Source organism: Pongo pygmaeus, chromosome 10, assembly GCF_028885625.2.
Source record: "Pongo pygmaeus isolate AG05252 chromosome 10, NHGRI_mPonPyg2-v2.0_pri, whole genome shotgun sequence".
NCBI lineage: Eukaryota > Metazoa > Chordata > Mammalia > Primates > Hominidae > Pongo > Pongo pygmaeus.
Window position 1 is genome coordinate 107116813 of NC_072383.2, and position 21004 is coordinate 107137816.

Here is a 21004-nt window from a genome sequence, read left to right on the forward strand (position 1 = left end):
TATATTTGCAAAAATAGAAAACAATGCCACTTTTCTCACTATATTATTTTGGGGTCTGGAAAAACAGTCACTGCTCAAAAAAGATATTAATGTTAAATGATTTGTTATATTTAAATAAAATGTTTTTTAGATTTCTCAATTTATAAATTATAAATATCAATAGATATAACTCACATACATAAAAGTTTTTTGGGATCTTCCAATTTTAAGAGTAGAAAATGGATCCTGAGACCAAAAAAATTGTGAACTGCAGATCTAGGGGGATATTCAACCAGCTTTAACAGTGGTTATCTCTGGGGTGGGATTATAAGAAACTGTCACGTTTAGCCAGATACGGTGGCTCACGCCTGTAATTCCTACACTTTGGGAGGCCGAGGCAGGAGGATCACTTGAGGTCAGCATGACCTACATGGTGAAACTGTGCCTCTTCTTAAAAAAAAAAAAATCCAAAAATTAGCCAGGTGTGGTGGTGCACACCTGTAATCCCAGCTACTCAAGAGGCTGAGGCAGAAGAATCGCTTGAACCCAGGAGGCAAGGTTGCAGCTGAGATTGCACCACTGCACTTCAGCCTGGGCAACAGAGTGAGACTCCCCACCTCCCCCAAAAAAAGAAAAGAAACTATCGCTTTCTATCACATGTTTTTGTAAATATTCTAATTTGGGCACACAGTGTTTTTTAAATAGGGAAAAAATCTTCAAAAAAAAAAAAACCCCAGCAATGTAGCAATGTTATGCAATGAACAACGTTCAAGACAGACTGAAAAGTTGGTCACATTCTTTATGTTTTCCCCATATTATAAATATCGTTAGGCCTATCTTATTTCATTCAAATAGTTTTAAAGGCTTGTAACACATGTATGCTATAATTGCATTTTCATTACAAAAAAATTTAAACACAGAAAAGTCTCAAAGAATGGGTCATGGTTATGACTGGGTCAGTAATTTGAGTTTTTTTTCTCTTAGCTTTTTAGTATTTTCTACTTTTCTATAAAAGCAAATATAAAAAACAAATAGCTCCAAAAGGTCAAATAAAATATCATGCCCAAAAATCAAAACAAAAACAAATTAAAAGAAATGCATGGCTATATGAGTTCCAGGCACAAAATATCATGTCTGGTTCTCTAGCCCTGCCCATTAAAAATGTACCCAATACTGAAAGAGACAGAATGAAAGAAAACAGCCCAGTGCTAAGGAGCTAGTCCAAGCTGGTAGGAGTCAGCCAGGAGTGAAGACAGGTGCACAGCTGACAAGCACTGCCTCCCTCCCCACCCCGAGATCAGTTACCTTTCCAGGTTGTAATACTCTAGCCACATGTTGGCATACTTGGCATTTCCTCTGGTCATGATGCTATCCCAGAGTTCCCGAGCTTTCTGCATGTTATTGCACAGTCGAGCCTGAAGTGTGCATCAGCAGGCTGTTAGGAGACCTGAACCTTATGACGTCGACACCCATCATACAACATACTTCCAACAGACACACATAAAAAGCACCCCACAACTATTAGTGTTACAGATGTCCCTGGGCATTCCCCAGGCCTCCCTCCAGTGGTAAACGACCCAGCCCAAACACCTGAGCCTTTCTGCAGCCACAAGCTAATCTACCTATGTTTCCTGAGAACCGAGAGAGGGAGCGCACGGTACTTACTCGACAGTACTGGATAGTCATGTTTTTTATTTTTATCAAGCTTAACTACAAGTGTTTGAGAGACAATGTTAAAAAAAAAAAAGACTGATCTAGTATTAAATGCACACTCTGCTACTAATACTTACAAACTGTGACTTGGGCAAATTACTTAACCTGTAATTCTTAGTTTCCTCATCTTTAAAATGGTTAAAAGATAAGTATCCCATATAAAAACTACCTGACAAATGTTAGTTTCTTCTATCTGACGCTCCCTCAGAGGAGAAAACATGATTAGAATTGTTACAATCCTACCTGCTGATCAAGGGAGGTTCCATGTCTTACTGACCTTGGTGTCCCTGACCCAGTAATGACATTCAAATGATCATATCTCCTAATTACTTGTCAAATCATCTGTCTTCTACATTAGTCAGAAGCCTTACTAGCACAGGAATTCTGTCTTATTCCCACAGCACCTAGTACAGTGCTGACAAACAGTACACGCTCACTGTGCTCTCACAAATGAAGCAAAGAGGCAGAGACAGAAGTAAACGAGTGAATACCTAGCATTTAAACATTTACTGCACAACTTCTAGCTGGGAGCTAATATTTTCACCAACATATTTACAAATATGTGTCAAGCTAGGTAAATAACATGAATCCTTGTGGAGCCTACACCATTACCTAGGTAAATAACATAAATCCTTATAGAGCTTAGGCCATTATCTGGGATTCTGACTCAATTTTAATTAAGGTTTAATAGGATGCTATTAAACAATGGTGGATGAAAGTGATAGATTTGTCAAAAACATTTACCTCAATCCTAGCCCAGTTCTGCATAATCACGCAGCTTGGATCACCACTCTCATTGAAACCTTCAAAAACAGAATTAGTAAAATTAGAAAGGAACTTGGAGGCAAACAGCCGCTGGCTGAAAAGGTACATCAACCAGGAAATAGTACAGACCAGGAAATACAACTGGGCAAAACCACAGGCTGGGGCATACTTACGCTCTTCCACCTCCTGCTTCAGATACTCCAAGGCACGAGTAAAAGCGGCCCTCAACTCCTCCAGCTCTTTACTGGAGTCTAGTGGAAAGTGCAAAAAAAGGTTTTAGGAAACCACATAGCCTGGCTTTGTTTGTTTTATTTTTTATCCTATGCTGAAACTGCCTGGAGACCCATTATGTACCTGGCATCATGCAAGGGACACAGAAATAAAATTGCCAATTCCTGCCCTCATCACATAGTCGGGGAGAAAGAAATTACAACAGAATAGAGTATGGACAGCGTGGTGAAAAAGGCGAACACAGGGTGCTGTGGGGGGAGTCTCCCCCAGCTGGGGTGACACAGGCAAACAGGAGAATGGCTACCTGTATGAGGTGACAGCTGACACGAGTGTGCAAGTACAAGTTAGGGGTTTTCTGGTTGTTTTGGGGGGGACATGAAGGGGCAGAGGATCCTACAGAGGTACAAAGATTTTTCTAAAACAGCAGTCTTATTTCAAGAAGTATTTAGGATAAACAAAAAGACCTGAAAGGGGAAATGAGAGCTAAGACTAAAAAGGCTGGCAGATGCCAGTATAAACGATTACTCTCTTGCTTTACAATCCACATCATGACTTGTTAAAGACAGAAATTGCTAAGATTTCTGGGGGAAAAAAGTCACCAATACCTAGTCTACATCATTTGCCCAATCACAATGTATCTGGGGAACTGGGACATCTCGCCAAAAGTTGTATTAATAACATGTTCAGCTCTAAAGTGAAAAACATGTGCTTAAATACCTTGTTTGAAATCAACCCTTCTCCTCAGGTAATCAAGGTATGCCTGCCAAATCTCCACATAATCAGTGGCCTGGATGAAGCCGGCATTCAAAGCTTTCTCGAAGGTTACTGGAGTTGGAGAAAAAGTCAGGATTTGTTACCAATTCAAATGGAAACTAATAGAAAGTTACTACATTCTACTGACTATAAAACACTACATGACTTTAAAGACTAATAGATGCAACAGAATGAAATGAGCTAGACAGGAATGTTGAAGAGAAGTTGCTACAGCACTCTACAGACTGTGTTCTAGAAAAAACTTCTTCCACAAGACGCCCTGCAAGAAGAGTTTCAGATCAAGGAAGTTTGGAGAAAAGACTACAACTTCTTAGAAAATACAATGAATATTAGCATGTTAAAAAGCTCTAAGAAGCCACAAATATAACCAGTTCATCTCTCACTCAGAGCCCTTTTTGTCACTACACTCCACAACCCAAAGAAAACCCCAGGGAACACTGATGTAATGACTTTGTCACCGCTCTCTGTTTTTCACTTGGGACAAATAGCTTAGAAGTTCTCCCACAAAAACATCCGCACCAGAAATTACTTGATGATCAACTCCATGTCTCTCCATGGCCAAGAGGTACCGACTCCATAAGGCAACTGTCCAGGGGCAGTTTCTAATAGCGCGGTTATGTACAGATAAAACCAAATCCTTTACTTTCAGTTGTCGATCCTATGATAAAGAATTCCAGAGTTAGGAAATTACACTTTATTAAGAATTCACCATCAACAAGACATTGCCAGCACAACCAAGTGATGAAAGAAATGTCCTTATAAACATCTCTTGTGACCTGGTTTCCTCAACAACAACAAAAAAATCACTAAGGGGAGTGGAGGAGAAGGAGAGGAGCAACTTACAGGTTAAAACAGCCTTAAGAGACGTCAGCCAATCCTACTGGATAGACCTCATTTGGATCCTTTTATACATACACACTGAAATATTTTATATACACATACTGAAATATTTACCAATGAAATATCATTTCTGGATTTGCTTCAAAGTAACACAGAAGGGACAAGTAGGTGAGACTGTTACAGATCAAAGTAAACTAAAGCTATAATTGTTAATAATTGTTGAAGCTGGGTGAGGGGTACAGAAGTTTCATTTTACTGATCTACTTGTATATGTTTACATTTTTGCCATAATAAAAAGTTAAAAGAAAAATATCAATTTGTTATAAGTCCTCAACACAGACAATATGCTAATTTTACTTACAGTTAGTGACCATTTTTAAATAACTTGAAACACTAAAACTTTCTAAACGAGTTGGCAAAGAGGAGAAAAAGCAGATGGAGGAAAAGCAAGAGTAGGGCCGTATGCAACAAACTCCTGGCACTCTTACTGATTTGAAGTAGATTCTAAATTGGCAAAAATAAAATGAAATTAGAACAGTGATCTTACTAGGTACTGACTGTAACGGATCCATAAGTCTGGAACAAGGCAGTTCTCGACCAGGGCGCGCTCAAAGATCAACTGAATGCGAGCGGGATCGCCAATTTTCATTTCAAAATCGATATACGCTTGATATTCTGCCAGCCTTGGTGCCTCTGCCTGCAACTGGAGTACAGGAAAATTGTATTAAAGTTGAATTTAGTTACTGGCAGGAAGCACAACACATCTGCAAATAAAATAAATTTTGGCAAAACTGGCTACAGTAACTACGAATCGCCAAATCCTCACTCTCAGAACCACTCCACTACGGCCTCTATAACTTCTTGAGCAAAACAAGAGTCTTCTCATCTGGTCCAAAGTGCCAGTTCATGGCAGTCGCTACAAAGGCTCCATAAACCCTTTTCTAAATCCATTCCTAGACCACAGGGAATTAAGTAGCCCATCAATCAGGAACTGAGTGAAAGAGCAACACCTTTGCCAGTGACCACTGTTAACCACCCTTCCAAACCAGAAGTCATGTTCTTGGGCTACTGAGTAGAGTTAATATAACCAAACTGGAAAATTTTGGTGCCTGAAGCTATTTCAGGTTTCTTATTCCAAATATCAGTTCCTGGAAGAATGTAGATAAACGCAGAAGATGGAGGCAGCTGTGCTGAATGTTTAATGATCCAAAGACATACAATCAAATTCTTTTTAGAAAAAAATCTTATTCGACATGTTTTCTCTTCAGGCACATTTTGCTGATGACCATGACATAATTGAATGATTGAAGTTTTGGGAAGCACAGGTACATGCAAATCATTTACACATGAAAAAGAAAGGAAGAAGCAGTGCAGGAGAGTAAGAGAACACACAGACTCCATACGTAGAAAGGGGATGTTTCAGAGTCTCCATTTCCAGTAACAAGGAAGAATTAGTTACCCAGACACACTGTACCATTCAAAACAACTAAAACTGCTAAATTAAATATAATATCTTCTTAAAAGTCATCAACAAACTGGCAAAGAAACAAGAAATACTAAGGACTAAGGACAAAATCTAAGTGAGGGTGGCAAGCTAAGTAAACATTAACCTTTTGCTGGCTTGACGTATATTAAGAATTTGACCTTCACAATCCTATTGTTGGCAAAGAAAGATAGAAAAAATAGTCAAGAAACCCAAAAAACCTCAAGCCAGTCCACACATGGACCTACTGCAATGAAATTAGAGGACAGCAAACCAAATCAATGAGATCTTAAAAGCAGTCAGACAAAAAACAGTGACTACCTCTGAAGAAGCAAGATTTATACAAACCGCTGACTTCTCAACAGCAACAACAGACATCAGAAGACAGAAAGATACAATCAATTGCTGAGAGAACGCATTGTCCATCTAGAATTATTTTGCTGTTGTCAGTCTAGAATTCTATAGCCTAAGAAAATAATTTTCAAGAAGGGAAGCAAAGACCTTTTCGAACAGAGAAAATCTGTTACCAGCAAATCTCCCTCGCAGGGGACTCTAAAGGTCAAGTGTTGAAGACACTGGACAAATTTATAATATTATTATAAAGCTTTACAGAAAGACAAGATATAAGTAGCAGAAACCTATACTATGTTCACAGATTGGAAGATGTAAATTCTTCCCCAAATTGATCTCCAGGTTCAATGCAATTCCAATTAAAAAAAAAAAGATTTTAAAAATGTAACTAGAAAAGCTGATTCTAAATCCGATGGAAGCATTGAAGGCAAAAAAAAAAAGCCAAGATCCTCTTGAAGAGGAACAAGGTGGATGGGACTCACCCTATCCAAGAGCAAAACATTATAACTCTCATCATTACAGCAGTGTAACATAAACCAGTGGGACAGAATAGAAAATCCAGAAGAAAGACCCACACATAAATGGACAGCTAATCTATGACAGATGTGGCACTGCACATCAGTGAGGGGAAGAAGGAATGATCAAACTCAGTACTAGAACAACTGGTTCTCCATTTGGAAAAATGAAACCAGACCCGGTCTCATACCACTCAAAAATCAGTCCCAGGTGGAAGAGGGCCTAAATATGAAACAGAAAACTATAAAACTTTTAGAAGAAATTAGAGCTAAGTAGGGAATATTTTTTAAATAAGCACAACAAAAGCACAACCAAAAGGGAAAGAATTTTAATCTAATTGGATTTATCACTAAGAACTGTTCATCAAGACACCGTTAAAAAAAAAAAAAAAAAAAGTGAAAAGGCAGTTGCAGTGGCTCACGCCTGTAATCCCAGCCCTTTGGGAGGCTGAGGCAGGTGAATCACCTGAGGTCAGGAGTATGAGACCAGCCTGGCCAACATGGCGAAACCCCGTCTCTACTAAAAATACAAAAATTAGCGGGGCTTGGTGACAAGGGCCTATAATCCCAGCTAATCAGGAGGCTGAGGCAGGAGAATCGCTTCAACCTGGCGGCGGGGGGAAGTTGCAGTGAGCCGAGATCAGGCCACTTCACTCCAGCCTGGGTGAAAGCGAAACTCTGTCTCAAAATAAAGAAGTGAAAAGACAACAAATGGGGGAGAAAATCTGCAACACATACAGCCTAAAATAAGACTTAAGACAAAGCATTCCCACACATCAATTAGAAAAAAGATACATCAAAAGGGAAATGGGTCAAAGACTGTTTTTTTTTTTTTTTTTTTTTTTTTTTTTGAGACGGAGTCTCACACTGTTGCCCAGGCTGGAGTGCAGTGGTGCGATCTCGGTTCACAGCAACCTCCACCTCCCGGCTTCAAGCGATTCCCCTGCCTCAGCCTCCCAAATAGCTGGGATTACAGGCACCCGCCACCATGCCCAGCTCATTTTTTGTATTTTTAGTAGAGACGGGGTTTCACTATGTTGGCCAGGCTGGTCTCAAACTCCTGACCTCGTGATTCGCCTGCCTTGGGCTCCCAAAGTGCTGGGATTACAGGCATGAGCCACCCCGCCTGGCCCAAAGACTTTTTTTTAAGAAATAGGGTTTTGCTTTGTCGCTCAGGTGACAATGCAGTGGCATGATTAGAGCTCACTGCAGCCTTGACCTCCTGGGCTCAAACAATCCTCCTACCTTCGCCTCTGGAGAAGCTGGGACTACAGACACATGCCACCAAGCCCGACTATTTTGTTTTTGTTTTTGTTTTTTTTGGTAGAGACAGGGTTGTGCTATGTTGCCCAGGCTGATCTCAAACTCCTGGGCTCCAGCAATCCTCCCGCCTTGGCCTCCCAAAGTGCTGGGATTATAGGCATAAGCCACTGTGCCCAGCCTGAAGGCTTTAACACGCACAAAAATTTGAATGGCCAATCCACGTGAAAAGATGCTCAACTTCATTAGTAACCAAGAAAATACAAATTAAAACTACAATTTCAAATTCATCAAATTAAGTAAAATTTAAGTATGTCCAATATCCAAGATTGGCACAAGCAATGAGAACTCTCAGATACTGCTCACAGCAGCGCAAACTGATAACCTGGAAAACACTTTAACATCACCCTATGATCCAGCAAAGTCATTCCTAAGTATGTATTCTAGAGAAACTGTTTTTCATGTGTACAAGGAGATACACACAAGAATGTTCAGAGTGGCGCTGCTCCTCCTCCTAGCAAAAAACTGGAAATGACCCAACTATCCAGCAGCATGGATAAATACATTGCAGTACACAGACAACTTTACAGCAGTGAAAACAAACGCACCGGAATTATACTTAGCAACATGAGTAAAACCCAAAAGCATGTTCAATGAAAATAAAATATACAGCATGATTCCAATATATAAAAGTTCAAAAGCAAGCAAAATTAAACAATATATTAATTAAGGATACTTTCATAGCTTGTAAAACTATAAAGAAAAGCAAGGGAATGATTATCACAAAAGTCAGGAAAGTGATTACCTCTCGGGAGAGGGAGGAGGAGGCAATCGGAGAGGGGCACATAGGAGACTTCTAAGGTACTGGCAATGTTCTATTTCTTAACCTGGGTGGTAGGTACATGGATGTTCACTTTATTATTGGTATGTAAACTGTACGTATACATTTATACACTCTATATATTTCACAATAAAACATTTTAAAGATACTGTTTAACTCGCAACTATCCATCAGGGAAAGGTTTGTAGAGAGACGTTTACTATAAAAGAAGCCAACACTTACCAGTGCTTCTTCATAGGGTTTATATTTCTCCAGCTGCTGTAGTGCTTTGTTATAGTTCTGAATTACCGACTCTGGTATTGGGTCTTCTGACCATTCTTCATACTCTGCAAATGTGGCCTCCATATCTATCGAAAGATGGATTCAGCCCCGTGGGTCTTGCCATTGGGCTTTATCAACCCAAACACAGATTAAGCCATGAGACTCAGGTGCCACTAGCCCCTCCCACATCTGTGGCATGGCAGCTCTTACTGATCAAATTCTGATTTCTGCTGAGCCCAAACCTGTCTGTAGAATCTGTCTCAAAACAATGTCCCAGGCAACCCTCCCAGCTAATTAATCAGTCAATGACACTAGTAGCAACGATTTAACAACACTTACCCAGTGTTACCTATGTTCTACCACTTCACATCCATTAACTCATTCAGTCATGTCCACTCTACAAGGTAGTCTATTGTGATCCTCATTTTGCAGTTGAGGAAACTGAAGCAGAGGGTTCAGTTGCTCATCTACAGTTAATGGTAGAGCAAGGCTGTGAACCCAAGCAGTCTGGCTCAAGTTCACACTCTAATCATTATGCTAGGCTGTTTCATGCTGGTAGGTGAAATCTGCAAGCCGACTCAGCTCTAGTGTTTTCTGCATGATACCTAACCATTTGATTAGACGACTACTTTATAACTTGTTAAATCCAATAAACCATGAAGAGAAATAACACGTGGGCTCCAGTAAAGTTGCCCAGATGTTCTGAGTATGTACAACACATGCCCGTGTCTAGGGAACAAACACAACAGCCATGCCAAACTCTTCCCATACTCAGAAAAATCCTCCCAGCACGCACACACTCATAGCTCCAAAGACTCAAAGGCTTAGATTGCCAAAATGTATTTACCAAATAAGGAAACTCTTTACCAAACCCCAAGAAACTCACTTATGAGTACTTCCAATCAACTGCACTTCTGAACCAAATCCCTCCCACAGAAGAATGATCTAAATTCATGTAAAATTCCTGCTGTTATGGAAGAGGTTACTTGTGAAGAGAAAATTATTATAATGGAACTCTTGTTCAATGAAGTTTCCCCAAAAAATGCAGGTGTCATTCACTATTCCTTTCAGAGACCCTATCTCTGCCTTTCCAACTAGGTCTCAAAGGAGAAAAGAGCTCTCACCTGGGAGTCAGGGAGTCTGGCTTCCAGTCCTGCCTCTGACCCTCACAACCCTCTTAAGCACTAACATTCAAGATGTTTTTACCAAGGACCTCATCCAAAGAGACAATATCCAAGGAGAGTAAGAACACCAGCTTTACCTGCCTCACAGGATGGTGGGAAAGGTCTAACTACATGTTGTTCCCCAAAGCATTTTAAAAATCAGAGAGGGCTGGCTGCTGACATGTCAGTTTCTCTTACCATAGAGTGGGATCGCCAACTGTCGCCGGAAAAGACTGTGGACTTTCTCAAGCTGTGAATCAAAGGTTTGTTCCCGGTCAAAAGGGGAAAGGAAGCCAGCTACGGGCTAAAGAAGCAAATTAGTAGTAAATGACAAACTGTGGTTCTTTCTTTTTCTTTTGAGAAGGGTTCTCGCTGTCACCCTGGCTGGAGTGCGGTGGTGTGATCACAACTCACTACAGCCTCACACTCCAGGCTCATGCAATCCTCCCACCTCAGAGTCCTAAGTAGCTAGGACCACAGGCATACGCCATCATGCCCAGCTAATGTTTTAGTTCTTGTAGAGATGGAGTCTCACTATATTGCCCAGGCTGGTCTTGCACTCCTGAACTCAAGTGATCCTCCGGCCTCAGCCCCCCAAACTGCTGGGATTACAAGCATGAGCCACCGCACTTGGCCAACTCTGGTTCTTTCTACTTCAAAAAATATCTCAACAAATTTTCAGTTCAAGCTACGACCTCTTCCATACATATTGTACCAAATGCTAGAAGGGGTATAAAAAAAGGTTATCTATCACCCCACCACTAAGGGATTGGCAAAGACCATTTTGTTAACTATTTGAACTGCAAGATTCATCATGGACATGTGTTTCAAAATAATCCTTCCAAGGAGACTTACAAAGACAGCCCCAGCCCATTCAGAGCCAACCACAGGTACTCACCCGAGCAGCTTCCACGATCGCACTTTCAAACTCTCGGTAAGCCTCCCAGAGGGCGAGTCCTTTGGTCATATGTAAACCAACAGACGAGAGAGCCCTTTCAAACACGGAGCGAACTTTCTCAAGGCCACCTTTCTGACCAATCCCACCAACTGAGTACTGGCCATACTCTAGCCAAATGTTAGGACCTAAAAATAAGAAGTGTTCAATTAGTTTGGGATATAAAATACCCAAATATCAAAACTGATGCATAACAAAAGAAATACGCCTACCAAAAAAGTACTCAGACAGCAGCACTAAATGACAGTGAAGGCCTAACAGCAGAGATGACCATAAAGGACTAAAAAACATTATAGTCTGGGGAAGACCATAGATCCTCAGAAAAAGATAACTGGTGCTATTAACAATGGCTATGAGAGAGTACGAAGGGGGTAACAGGATCATCAGAAATCATGGGAACACCATGCACTGCTAAAATTATCAGTGGCTCTAAAAGAAGACTCATGGGCCACAGAGCAGAGGTACAGGTATAGTTTTTAAAAACACATTTGGCCGGGTGCGGTGGCTCACGCCTGTAATCCCAGCACTTTGGGAGACTGAAGCGGGAGGACCACAAAGTGAGGAGTTCGAAACCAGCCTGGCCAATATGGTGAAACCCCGTCTCTACTAAAAATACAAAAATTAGCCGGGCGTTGTGGCAGGCACCTGTAGTCCCAGCTAGTCAGGAGGCTGAGGCAGGAGAATCACTTGAACCTGGATAGGGGGGAGGTTGCAGTGAGCCGAGATCGCACCACTGCACTCCAGCCTGAGCGAAAGAGCGAGACTCTCTCAAAAAAAAAAAAAAAAAAACACACACACATAATATAGTTTTATATTCATAAAACACCTCTTATTTTCATTATTCAGATTATAAACCAAAAAACTGTGAATTCTTCTTGGCTTGTAAAGATACACAAAAAATTCTGTCTCAGAACAGTCTATCTGGTAAGTAGCAATGCATCTCACAAGGGGGACTGCTCCCAGTGGGAAGTCAACAAGGAAGAGGATACAAAATCTGAAAGGGGAAATTGTTTGTTTGTCTGTTTGTTGAGACAGTCTCGCCCAGGCTAGCGTGCAGAGGCGTGATCACGGCTCACTGCACCCTCCACCTCCTGGGTTCAAGCAATTCTCCCGCCTCAGCCTCCCAAGTAGCTGGGACAACAGGAGCGTGCCACCACGCCTAGCTAGTTTTTTGTATTTTTAGTAGAGATGGGGTTTCACCGTGATAGCCAGGATGGTCTCAATCTCCTGAACTCATGATATACCTGCCTCAGCCTCCCAAAGTTCTGGGATTACAGGCGTGAGCCACTTCGCCCAGTCTGAAAGCGGAAATTTTTTTAATGCTTTTTTTTTTGAGACAGAGTCTCACTCTGTCGCCCAGGCTGGAGTACAATGGCACAATCTCGGCCCATTGCAACCTCCGCCTCCTGGGTTCAAGCAATTTTCATGCCTCAGCCACCTGAGTAGCTGGGATTACAGGCCTGCATGCCACCCCGCCCGGCTAATTGTATTTTTAGTGGAGATGGGGTTTCCCCATGTTGGGCAGGCTGATTTCAAACTCCTGGGCTCAAGGGATCCGCCTGCCTCAGTCTCCCAAACTGCTGGGATTATAGGCATAAGCCACCATGCCTGGCCTTAAAATGTTTTTTTTTTTGAGACAGAATCTCGCTCTGTTGCCCAGGCTGGAGTGTAGTAGCACAACCTCAACTCGCTGCAACCTCCACTTCCCGGGTTCAAGCAATTCTCCTGCCTCAGCCTCCTGGGTAGCTGAGATTACGGGCACATGCCACCATGCCTGGCTAATTTTTGTATTTTTAGCAGAGACGGGGTTTTGCCATGTTGGCCAGGCTGGTCTTGAACTCCCGACCTCAAGTGATCCACCAGCCTTGGTCTCCCAAAGTTCTGGGATTACAGGCATGAGCCACCACACCCAGCCTTAAAACGCTTTTTAAAAGCATTTTGTCCACAGCATTGTCTGATGTGGTCCCCAATTCACATAGAGAAAATATTTAAGACAATTATACTACATACAGGGGACGGTAAAGAGACTTAAAGGGAGGTGAGTCTTCTATACTCCACTTGCACTGGTAAGATGTCAATACCAGCAGGCGAGGGAGGTCTCTGTGGGGACAGAACAGCTCTGTATCTGGACTGCAGCAGTGGTTAGATGAATCTACACATGTAATAAAATGTCTTTTTTTCCCATTGTTCCAAGGTCAATTTCCTGGTTTTGATTTTGTATTACAGAAACAAGATATTGGAGGAAACTGAGTGAAGTGAGTACACAAGACTTCTCTGTACTATTTCTGCAACTTCCTATAATTACTTCAAAATAAAAAGGTTTTCATTTAATGTTTTAATCTTTTTTTTTAAAGCATCCTGTCCAAAACCTCTAAAAACCTATTGAATGTATAAAAGATCAGCTGGAAATACCATTTAAGTTCTGTCAATAAATCCTGAGTGTGAGTGTATTCATTCCCTTACTACAAGTGCTTCTTCCACTTTTATTTTAAAACTAAACTTCCTCAATTAAAGACCAAAGACAATGATAAGACGACTGAACTTAAATCTTGCTAACTGTGAGACTAACGTTCCCTTTTCTGGGTAGCAACATCTCATAATACAGTCCTCAACAGCAGACTGATCTATATGACATTGCCAGATATCCAAAAAAAGTCCACGGGAACTTACAAATGTAATCCTTCACAGCTTTCTCAAAGAGGTCATACACGTGCTCTCTGTCCAGGCCATCCTGGGCCATGCTGATCTCGTCGTGCAGCCACTCCAGCCAGAGCTCTACAGACAAAAATACTTCCCGCATTAATACTAAAGGGTAGGCTAAGCGCAGGGACTTTACCAAGAGACATAAGCACACAAATGTTTCATCCATCTTACACAACCTGGCGTTGTTTCCAGAAATTCACTTCTTAAAACCTGAACTAAGCACATAAGAGGTTTTATGCTTCCAAATAAGATCAAATCACTAAAATCATAATATCCTCCACCTGTTAGGCATTTTATATTTTGCAAAGCACTTTTCTCATTCAGTCTTTATCATAATCTTGTAAGGTTGGTGATAGTAACGCTAATAATAATGACATCTATCTAAGGATGACGACATGCCAGGCATGTGTTAAGTGTTATACGTAGAATGGCTAATCCTATACCATCATACATTACAATGCAGAAACTACTGTTGCCATCATTTAACTGCTAGAAAAACTGAGTGTTAGAATGTTTACATAATTTGCTTAAGGTCACACAGCTAGTAAAAGATGTAGCCAGGAATGAATCTAGGTCACCTGACTCCAGCATCTACACTCGGCAGTTATGCTTTGCAGAAGGGAAAAGGGGCAGAGTGGGATCTAGGACCAAAGTGTTCTAAGTACTGCCCAAAGATCACTTATTAATATTCATGAAGATTGAACTACAGAGTTGTTCGGTGCAATTATGTTTCTAATAAGCAAATAAGTAGAAATAACCTAAATGCCCAACTATTCTGGAACAATTAATGTATGAAACATTTACATAAAAAACTGTCTGTAAAAGTTTAAATATATTTACAATTTTCTGGTTTCAAGAGAATGGGTTAAATACATAAACAGTGAAATGGGAAATACAGAAATGGAAGCCAAGTTTAATTACATTACAAATGTTTACCGTAACGTTAGAATAAAGAAATAAGAATTCAAAATCCGTATTATATGATCATAACTACATTTTGCAAAAAACTACAAGGTAATAAACTAAAAATAGCTAACTCTGATGCGTTTTCTTCTTTCCACTACACAGTACGTTCCAGGTTTTCTACAAGGAGCATGTCCCACTTTCAACATTGAAAAAAATGTACAAGCCTTGTTTCTGTTTCTAAAAGCAGCCTGACTGCTGAAGCTTACCTTCAGTCAAGGGAAAGATTTCACTCATCTTCTGGCGGGCCATCCTCACCTTGGTAAGCTCCCCTTCCAGCCGGAGCAGTCTGATCAAGTCCACATGGCAGTTGTAGTCATAGACGTTGATAGACAACTAACAGGAAAAGAAACAAGTTGAAATTTAAAATGCCATCATCAAGTAACTTAGCTTTTGTCACTACTGGTAACTACACATATACCTACCACAAACAAAATAAATGTGCTATCTGAGAAAACCACTGAAACAGCAACCCAGCACGTACCCACAGGCAGAAGACAAAACAATAAAAGAGGCTTTTGTAACAAACATAAAGCTCCCTCAAATCTGTTACAGTTCCTGTTAGAAGACATTTGGGTTCTCTTGGAAATAAAGGAGGCATTCTAATAAAACAAATAAAAAGTATGTGATCTTAGGTAAGTTATTTACTTTCCTAAGCCTCTATTTCCTCATCTATAAAATGAGGAAACTACTAGTTTCTAGCTCACACCAGGTCTTCCAAGGATTTAAAAAATTTCTACTGTTACACTGGTCTTTAAGAAAACTAAAAAAAAGGTTTCATAACGTCCTTTAGCACACGTGAAGTACACTGTAAGACCTCTTTTATTTTACTAAATAAAAAAGATGGAAGCCAGTTGTGGTGGCTCACATCTGTGATCCCAGCACTTTGGGAGGCCGACGCAGGTGGATTGCTTGAGCTCAGGAGTTCGAGACCAGCCTCAGCAACACAGTCAAACCCTATCTCTACCAAAAATACAAAAAATTAGCCAGACATGGTGGCGTGCGCCTGTGGTCCCAGCTACTTGGGAGGCTGAAGTGGATCACCTGAGCCTGGGAGACAGAGGTTGCAGCGAGCCGACATCACACCACTGCACTCTAGGCCTGGGTGACAGAGCAAGACCCTATCGCAAAAAAAAAAAAAAAAGAAAGAAAGAAAAAAAAGGATAGAAATCCCTATTAGAGAAACAAGAGTGGCAGCAGGTTGGTAACTGTTGATGCTGAGTGACAGGTACACAAAGTTTTATTTGTACATTTGAAACTTTTCAAACTAAAATTATTTTAAGTTACCATATATCTGAGACAAAGAAAAATGAAAAAAAAGTCACTAGCAGACATACCCTTGAAGAATAGCTAAAGGAAGTTCTTCGAGCAGAAAAGTTAAAAGAAGGAATCCTAGAGCATCAAAAAGGAAGAAAGAACAGGAAGAGCAGAAATACGGGAACTACGACAGACTATCCTCCTCTCCTCATGAGCTTTCTAAATCATATGTAATGGAACAAACATTGTAAGAACTTCTGATACCCAACACAGTATTATTTAAAAGTGGGGATGGAAAGAGAACTGAAATGGAAGATTCCCACACTTCATTCAAGTGGTAAAACACTGATACCATGTAAGTCAACTCTGTATATTTTAATACCCAAAGCAACCACTGAGAAAACTATTCAAAGCAATTACACTAAAAATCACCTTAAATAAATCAAGATGGCCGGGTGTGGTGGCTCACACCTGTAATCCCAGCACTTTGGGAGGCCAAAGCTGGCAGATCATGAGGTCAGGAGTTCAAGACCAGCCTGGCCAACATGGTGAAACCCTGTCTCTACCAAAAAATACAAAAAATTAGCGGGTGCGGTGGCACATGCCTGTAGTCCCAGCTACTCAGGAGGCTGAGACAGGAGAATTGCTTGAACCCGGGAGGCGGAGGTTGCAGTGAGCAGAGATCTAGCCTGGGTGACAAAACAAGACTCCATCTCAAAAAAAAAAATAAATAAATCAAGATGAAAATCTCAAAAATATTCAAATAATCCACAGGAAGGCAAGAAAGGAGAAACAGAAGAATGAGAAACAGAAAATAAACAGAAAATAGTAAAATGGCAGGCTTTGGTCTGAATAAACCAACAATTGCCTTAAATGCGAATGGTGCATATATGCTAATTAAAAGGTAGACAATGGTAGAGTGGATAAAAACACAACCCAACTATATGGTGAGTACAAGAAATTCATTTCAAATTCAAAGACCAGGTAAACTGGTTGAAAGGAAAAGGACAGAAAAAGATAACATGCAAGCATTAATTAAAAAGTTGAAGCAGACATATTAATATCACATAATGTAGACTTCAAAGAAAATTACTAGAGATAAAAAGGATTATATTATATAATGACACATAATAATAAATGGATCAATCTACCAGGAAGACATAACAATCCTAAATGTGTAGGAACCAAAGAGCGCTTGAAAATTCATGAAGCAAAAACTATTACAGAGCTGAAAGAAGAGACACAGCAGCAATTACATTTGGGAACTTCAACATCTCCCTTTTCAGCAACTGATAAAACTACTAGACACTTGCATATGATGAACCTGGTCAAAAACAAGATGAATAAAAGAAAAAGAAAATTAGAAAGACAAAAGCAAATTAAAAAATTTTTAAGTTTTTAAAAAGAAAGAAAATTGTTTAATTTTTTTTTTAAACTAGGCAGAACAGGGTTATAGAAGAACTCAATAACGCCGTCAACAAACATGACCTAATTTATATAGAGAACAGCCCACCCAACAATACAGAATATGTATTTTTCTCAAGTACTTATGGAACATTCACTGAAGACATATCCTTGACCATAAAACAAACCTCAACAATTTAAGAGAAATGAAAACCATACAGAGTATGTTTTGTGACCACAATGGAATCAAATTAGAAACCACTAACAGTAAGAAAATCTCTGAACACTTGAAAATTAAGCAATACACTTCTAAATAATCTGCAGGTCAAAGAGGAAGTCTCCAAGAAAATTTACAAATTAAAAAAAGTGAATGAAAATGAAATTGCAACAAATCAAAATAAGTAGGATGCTACTAAAACAGTACAGAGGAAAATTTAAAGAACTAAATTCAGTGTATAAGAAGAATTATACACCACGACCAAGTGGTATTTATTCCAGGTTTGCAAGGCTAATTCAACATTTAAAAATCAATTACTGTAATCCAGTGTATCAAAAGGCTAAAGAAAACTCATGGTATCAATAGATGCAGAAAACGCATGTGACAAAATCCAACAACCATTCATGGTTAAAACACTCAGCAAGTTAGGAATAGAGGGAAACAACCTCAACCTGATAAAGAGCATCTATAAAAAATCTATCCCATAAGCTGGGATATAGGGTTACCTTAACATCATTCCTAATGGTAAAAGATTGAACACTTTCCTCCTAAAATCAAGAACAAGGCAAGGATGTCTGCTCTCACCACTCTTTTCCAACAAAGTCCTGTAAGTTCTAGCCTGTTCAATAAGACAAGGAAAAGAAATAAAAGGTATATATACAGCTCGGAAAAAAATAAAACTGTCCTGATTTGTAGATGAGATGGCTGTCTAAGTAGACAATCTTAAGGAACCAATTAAAAAAAAAAAAAAAACTCCAAAAACTGTGAACTGAGCAAGGTCACAGAATACAAGATAAACATATAAAAACAAAACAAAAAAAAAATGAACATGTAGAAACCAAATTTAAAGACACAGCACCATTTACAATCACTCCAAAAAACCTAAATAATTAGGTGTATATTTAAAAAGTTTACAAAATCTGTATGCTGAAAATTACAAAATGCTGAGGAAAGAAATCAAAGACCTAAAAAAAGAGACATTTCTTGTTCATGGATTGAAAAACTCAACATAGTCAAGAAGTAAATTCTCCCTAAACTGACTTACAGGCTTACTGAAACTCCAATTAAAATCCTAACAAGGTTTTTTGTAGACCTAGACAAGCTTATTCTAAAATGTATATGGGATGGCAGAGGCCCTAGAATAGCTAGAAATGATCTTGAAAAAGAATAAAGTGGGAGTAATCACTCTACTTGATTGATACTAAAACCTACAATATAGCTACAATGATCAAGGCAGTGTGACAATGGCAGAAAGATACATAGATGAAGAGAATAGAACCCAGTAACAGACCCACACAAATATGCCCAAATAATTTTCGACAAAAGCAATGCAACAGAGGAAAAAAAGAGGCCTTTTCAAAAAATGATGCTGGAGCAAATGGATATCCATAGGCAAAACAAATAAATACACCTTGACCTAAACTTCACGCCTTACAGAAATAACTCAAAATGGATCACACTTAAAGGTGAAATGTAAATATAACATCACAAAATGTTAGGACAAGAGAAAAATTTCAAGGCAACATCAAGGATCCTTATGGTAACAGAACTGATCTGTATCTTGACTATATCAATGTCAATACCCAGGTTATTATATATTATAGTTTTGCAAAGTGTTATCATTGAGGGAAACTAGGTAAAAAGTACACCAAAATTCTCTATTGTTTCTTACAAGTGCATGGAAATCTACAATTATCTCAAAATAAAAAGGTGAATTGTTTAAAAAGCTTTTGTTGGGATATAGGGATAATTTAAGTCTGTATACCAAGACTTCATTAGTATATACTCTTCCAACATCTGCCACATTTTAGGAATATTTCCCTCTCCAGAGATAAAAGATTACCTATACTTCATTCAAATTATACTCTACCATCTGACAACATACCCTAATAATCCAGATACTAGCTATTTAATTAAAATACAGAAAGACAGCAAATGAATACGATTACTTGAACTTTGGGATAAGAATTTTAACAATGAAGTAGCCAATGAACCTTTAAATGGAGTGGGGACAAGGACCAACCATTCACAGAATACAAATATGAAGGATTACAGGGTTTTGTTCAAGTGTTTAGATTTTAAACAAGAACTCATTATCTTTCTCTACTAATTACAATAGTAAAACCCTTCCATGGCTTCCCAGTATCCTAGGAACAATTTGCAAATCCCTGCCTCATGTGCAATCCCAGCATGCTGGGCTCATCTCTCCAGCTACATCTCAAACCACCGGCCTCTCAACATGGCAGCCAGCTTCATGTAACTCAAACATTCCAACGTCTCTCCAATCTCAGGGCTGGGCACCTGCTGCTCCTTCAGCCCAGAAGGATCTCTCCCCTTCTCTCTGCCTAGCCACTCCTTTTCATACTTCAGGTATAAACTTCACTTCCTCAGAGGGCAACCCCCCAGACCCCGGCCCCGCTCTTACGCCACTCTTTCTTAAGTAGCCCCCTATATGCTGCAAACTGTTTTCCATCTCATCATCGTGTTTATTTCCATCATGACCTAAAGGCTTCATGGGATAAGTACCTTGTATGTCTTATGCCTTGAATTGGTTAGATTCTTTACCTACCTGGCACACAGAATTCAATAAATTACAGGTCAATCTCACTAAGAGCACTAATACAAAAATTCTATATAAAATATTAAAAAATCAGAAATGTATAAAGAGAACAATACATAATGATCAATTTGGGTCTATCCCAGGAATGCAAGGGTGTTTTTACACTACAAAATCATCCAGTATAATTTTTCCACCATCAGATTTGAGGAAAAAAAAGATGATTACCTCAATGAAGAAAAAGCATTTGATTAAAACATCCATTCATGAGTCAAAATTAAGAATTAGCAAACTAGGAATAGAAAGGCACTTCCTTAACCTGATTTTTTAAATCTGCAATAAATATATTTTAATAACATTTATATTTATATATTTATTATACTGTTTATTATATATATATTTATATTTAATAAATTTAATAATACATTAAAATTCCTTTTAAAAAACACAAAAAGCTTCCCAGTATCGCCTTCTATTTAACCCTGTACTGGAGGTCTGGGGTTTGAACAATGAGGCAAGGAAAAGAAACGGATATAGAGAAAAGAATGAGAACTGTTAATTATGGTCAGATGACATCAATGTATAGTAAACCAAAACTCATCTACAAACAAATCATTTGGAAATAATAAACAAGATTAGCAAAGTGACAAGCAATAAGAACAATGTATAAAAATCAATTATATACAAAGAGATACTGTATGATTCCACTTGTATGAAGTATCCAGTCAAATTCATAGAGACAGAAAACTACAATGGTAGTTATCAGGGGATT

The 21004-nt window shown here is 39.3% G+C and overlaps 1 protein-coding gene across 2 annotated transcripts in view; it reads right to left on the reverse strand.

Moving 5' to 3' along the window:
- Positions 1-21004, reverse strand: part of SART3 (spliceosome associated factor 3, U4/U6 recycling protein) — a 39122-nt gene that overhangs the window by 11509 nt on the left and 6609 nt on the right. Inside the window, exons 2-12 of one of the 2 annotated variants that reach the window (XM_054442463.2) lie at positions 15007-15133; positions 13802-13906; positions 11075-11259; positions 10375-10426; positions 8975-9099; positions 4850-5005; positions 3982-4120; positions 3406-3513; positions 2631-2708; positions 2437-2495; positions 1285-1394 (exon numbers count right to left, since the gene is read on the reverse strand). In XM_054442463.2, coding sequence (XP_054298438.1) covers positions 1285-1394; positions 2437-2495; positions 2631-2708; positions 3406-3513; positions 3982-4120; positions 4850-5005; positions 8975-9099; positions 10375-10426; positions 11075-11259; positions 13802-13906; positions 15007-15133 — 1244 coding nt within the window. Of the gene's footprint in view, positions 1-1284; positions 1395-2436; positions 2496-2630; positions 2709-3405; positions 3514-3981; positions 4121-4849; positions 5006-8974; positions 9100-10374; positions 10481-11074; positions 11260-13801; positions 13907-15006; positions 15134-21004 lie in introns of both variants that reach the window. The other variant, XM_054442462.2, reaches the window with a different exon arrangement.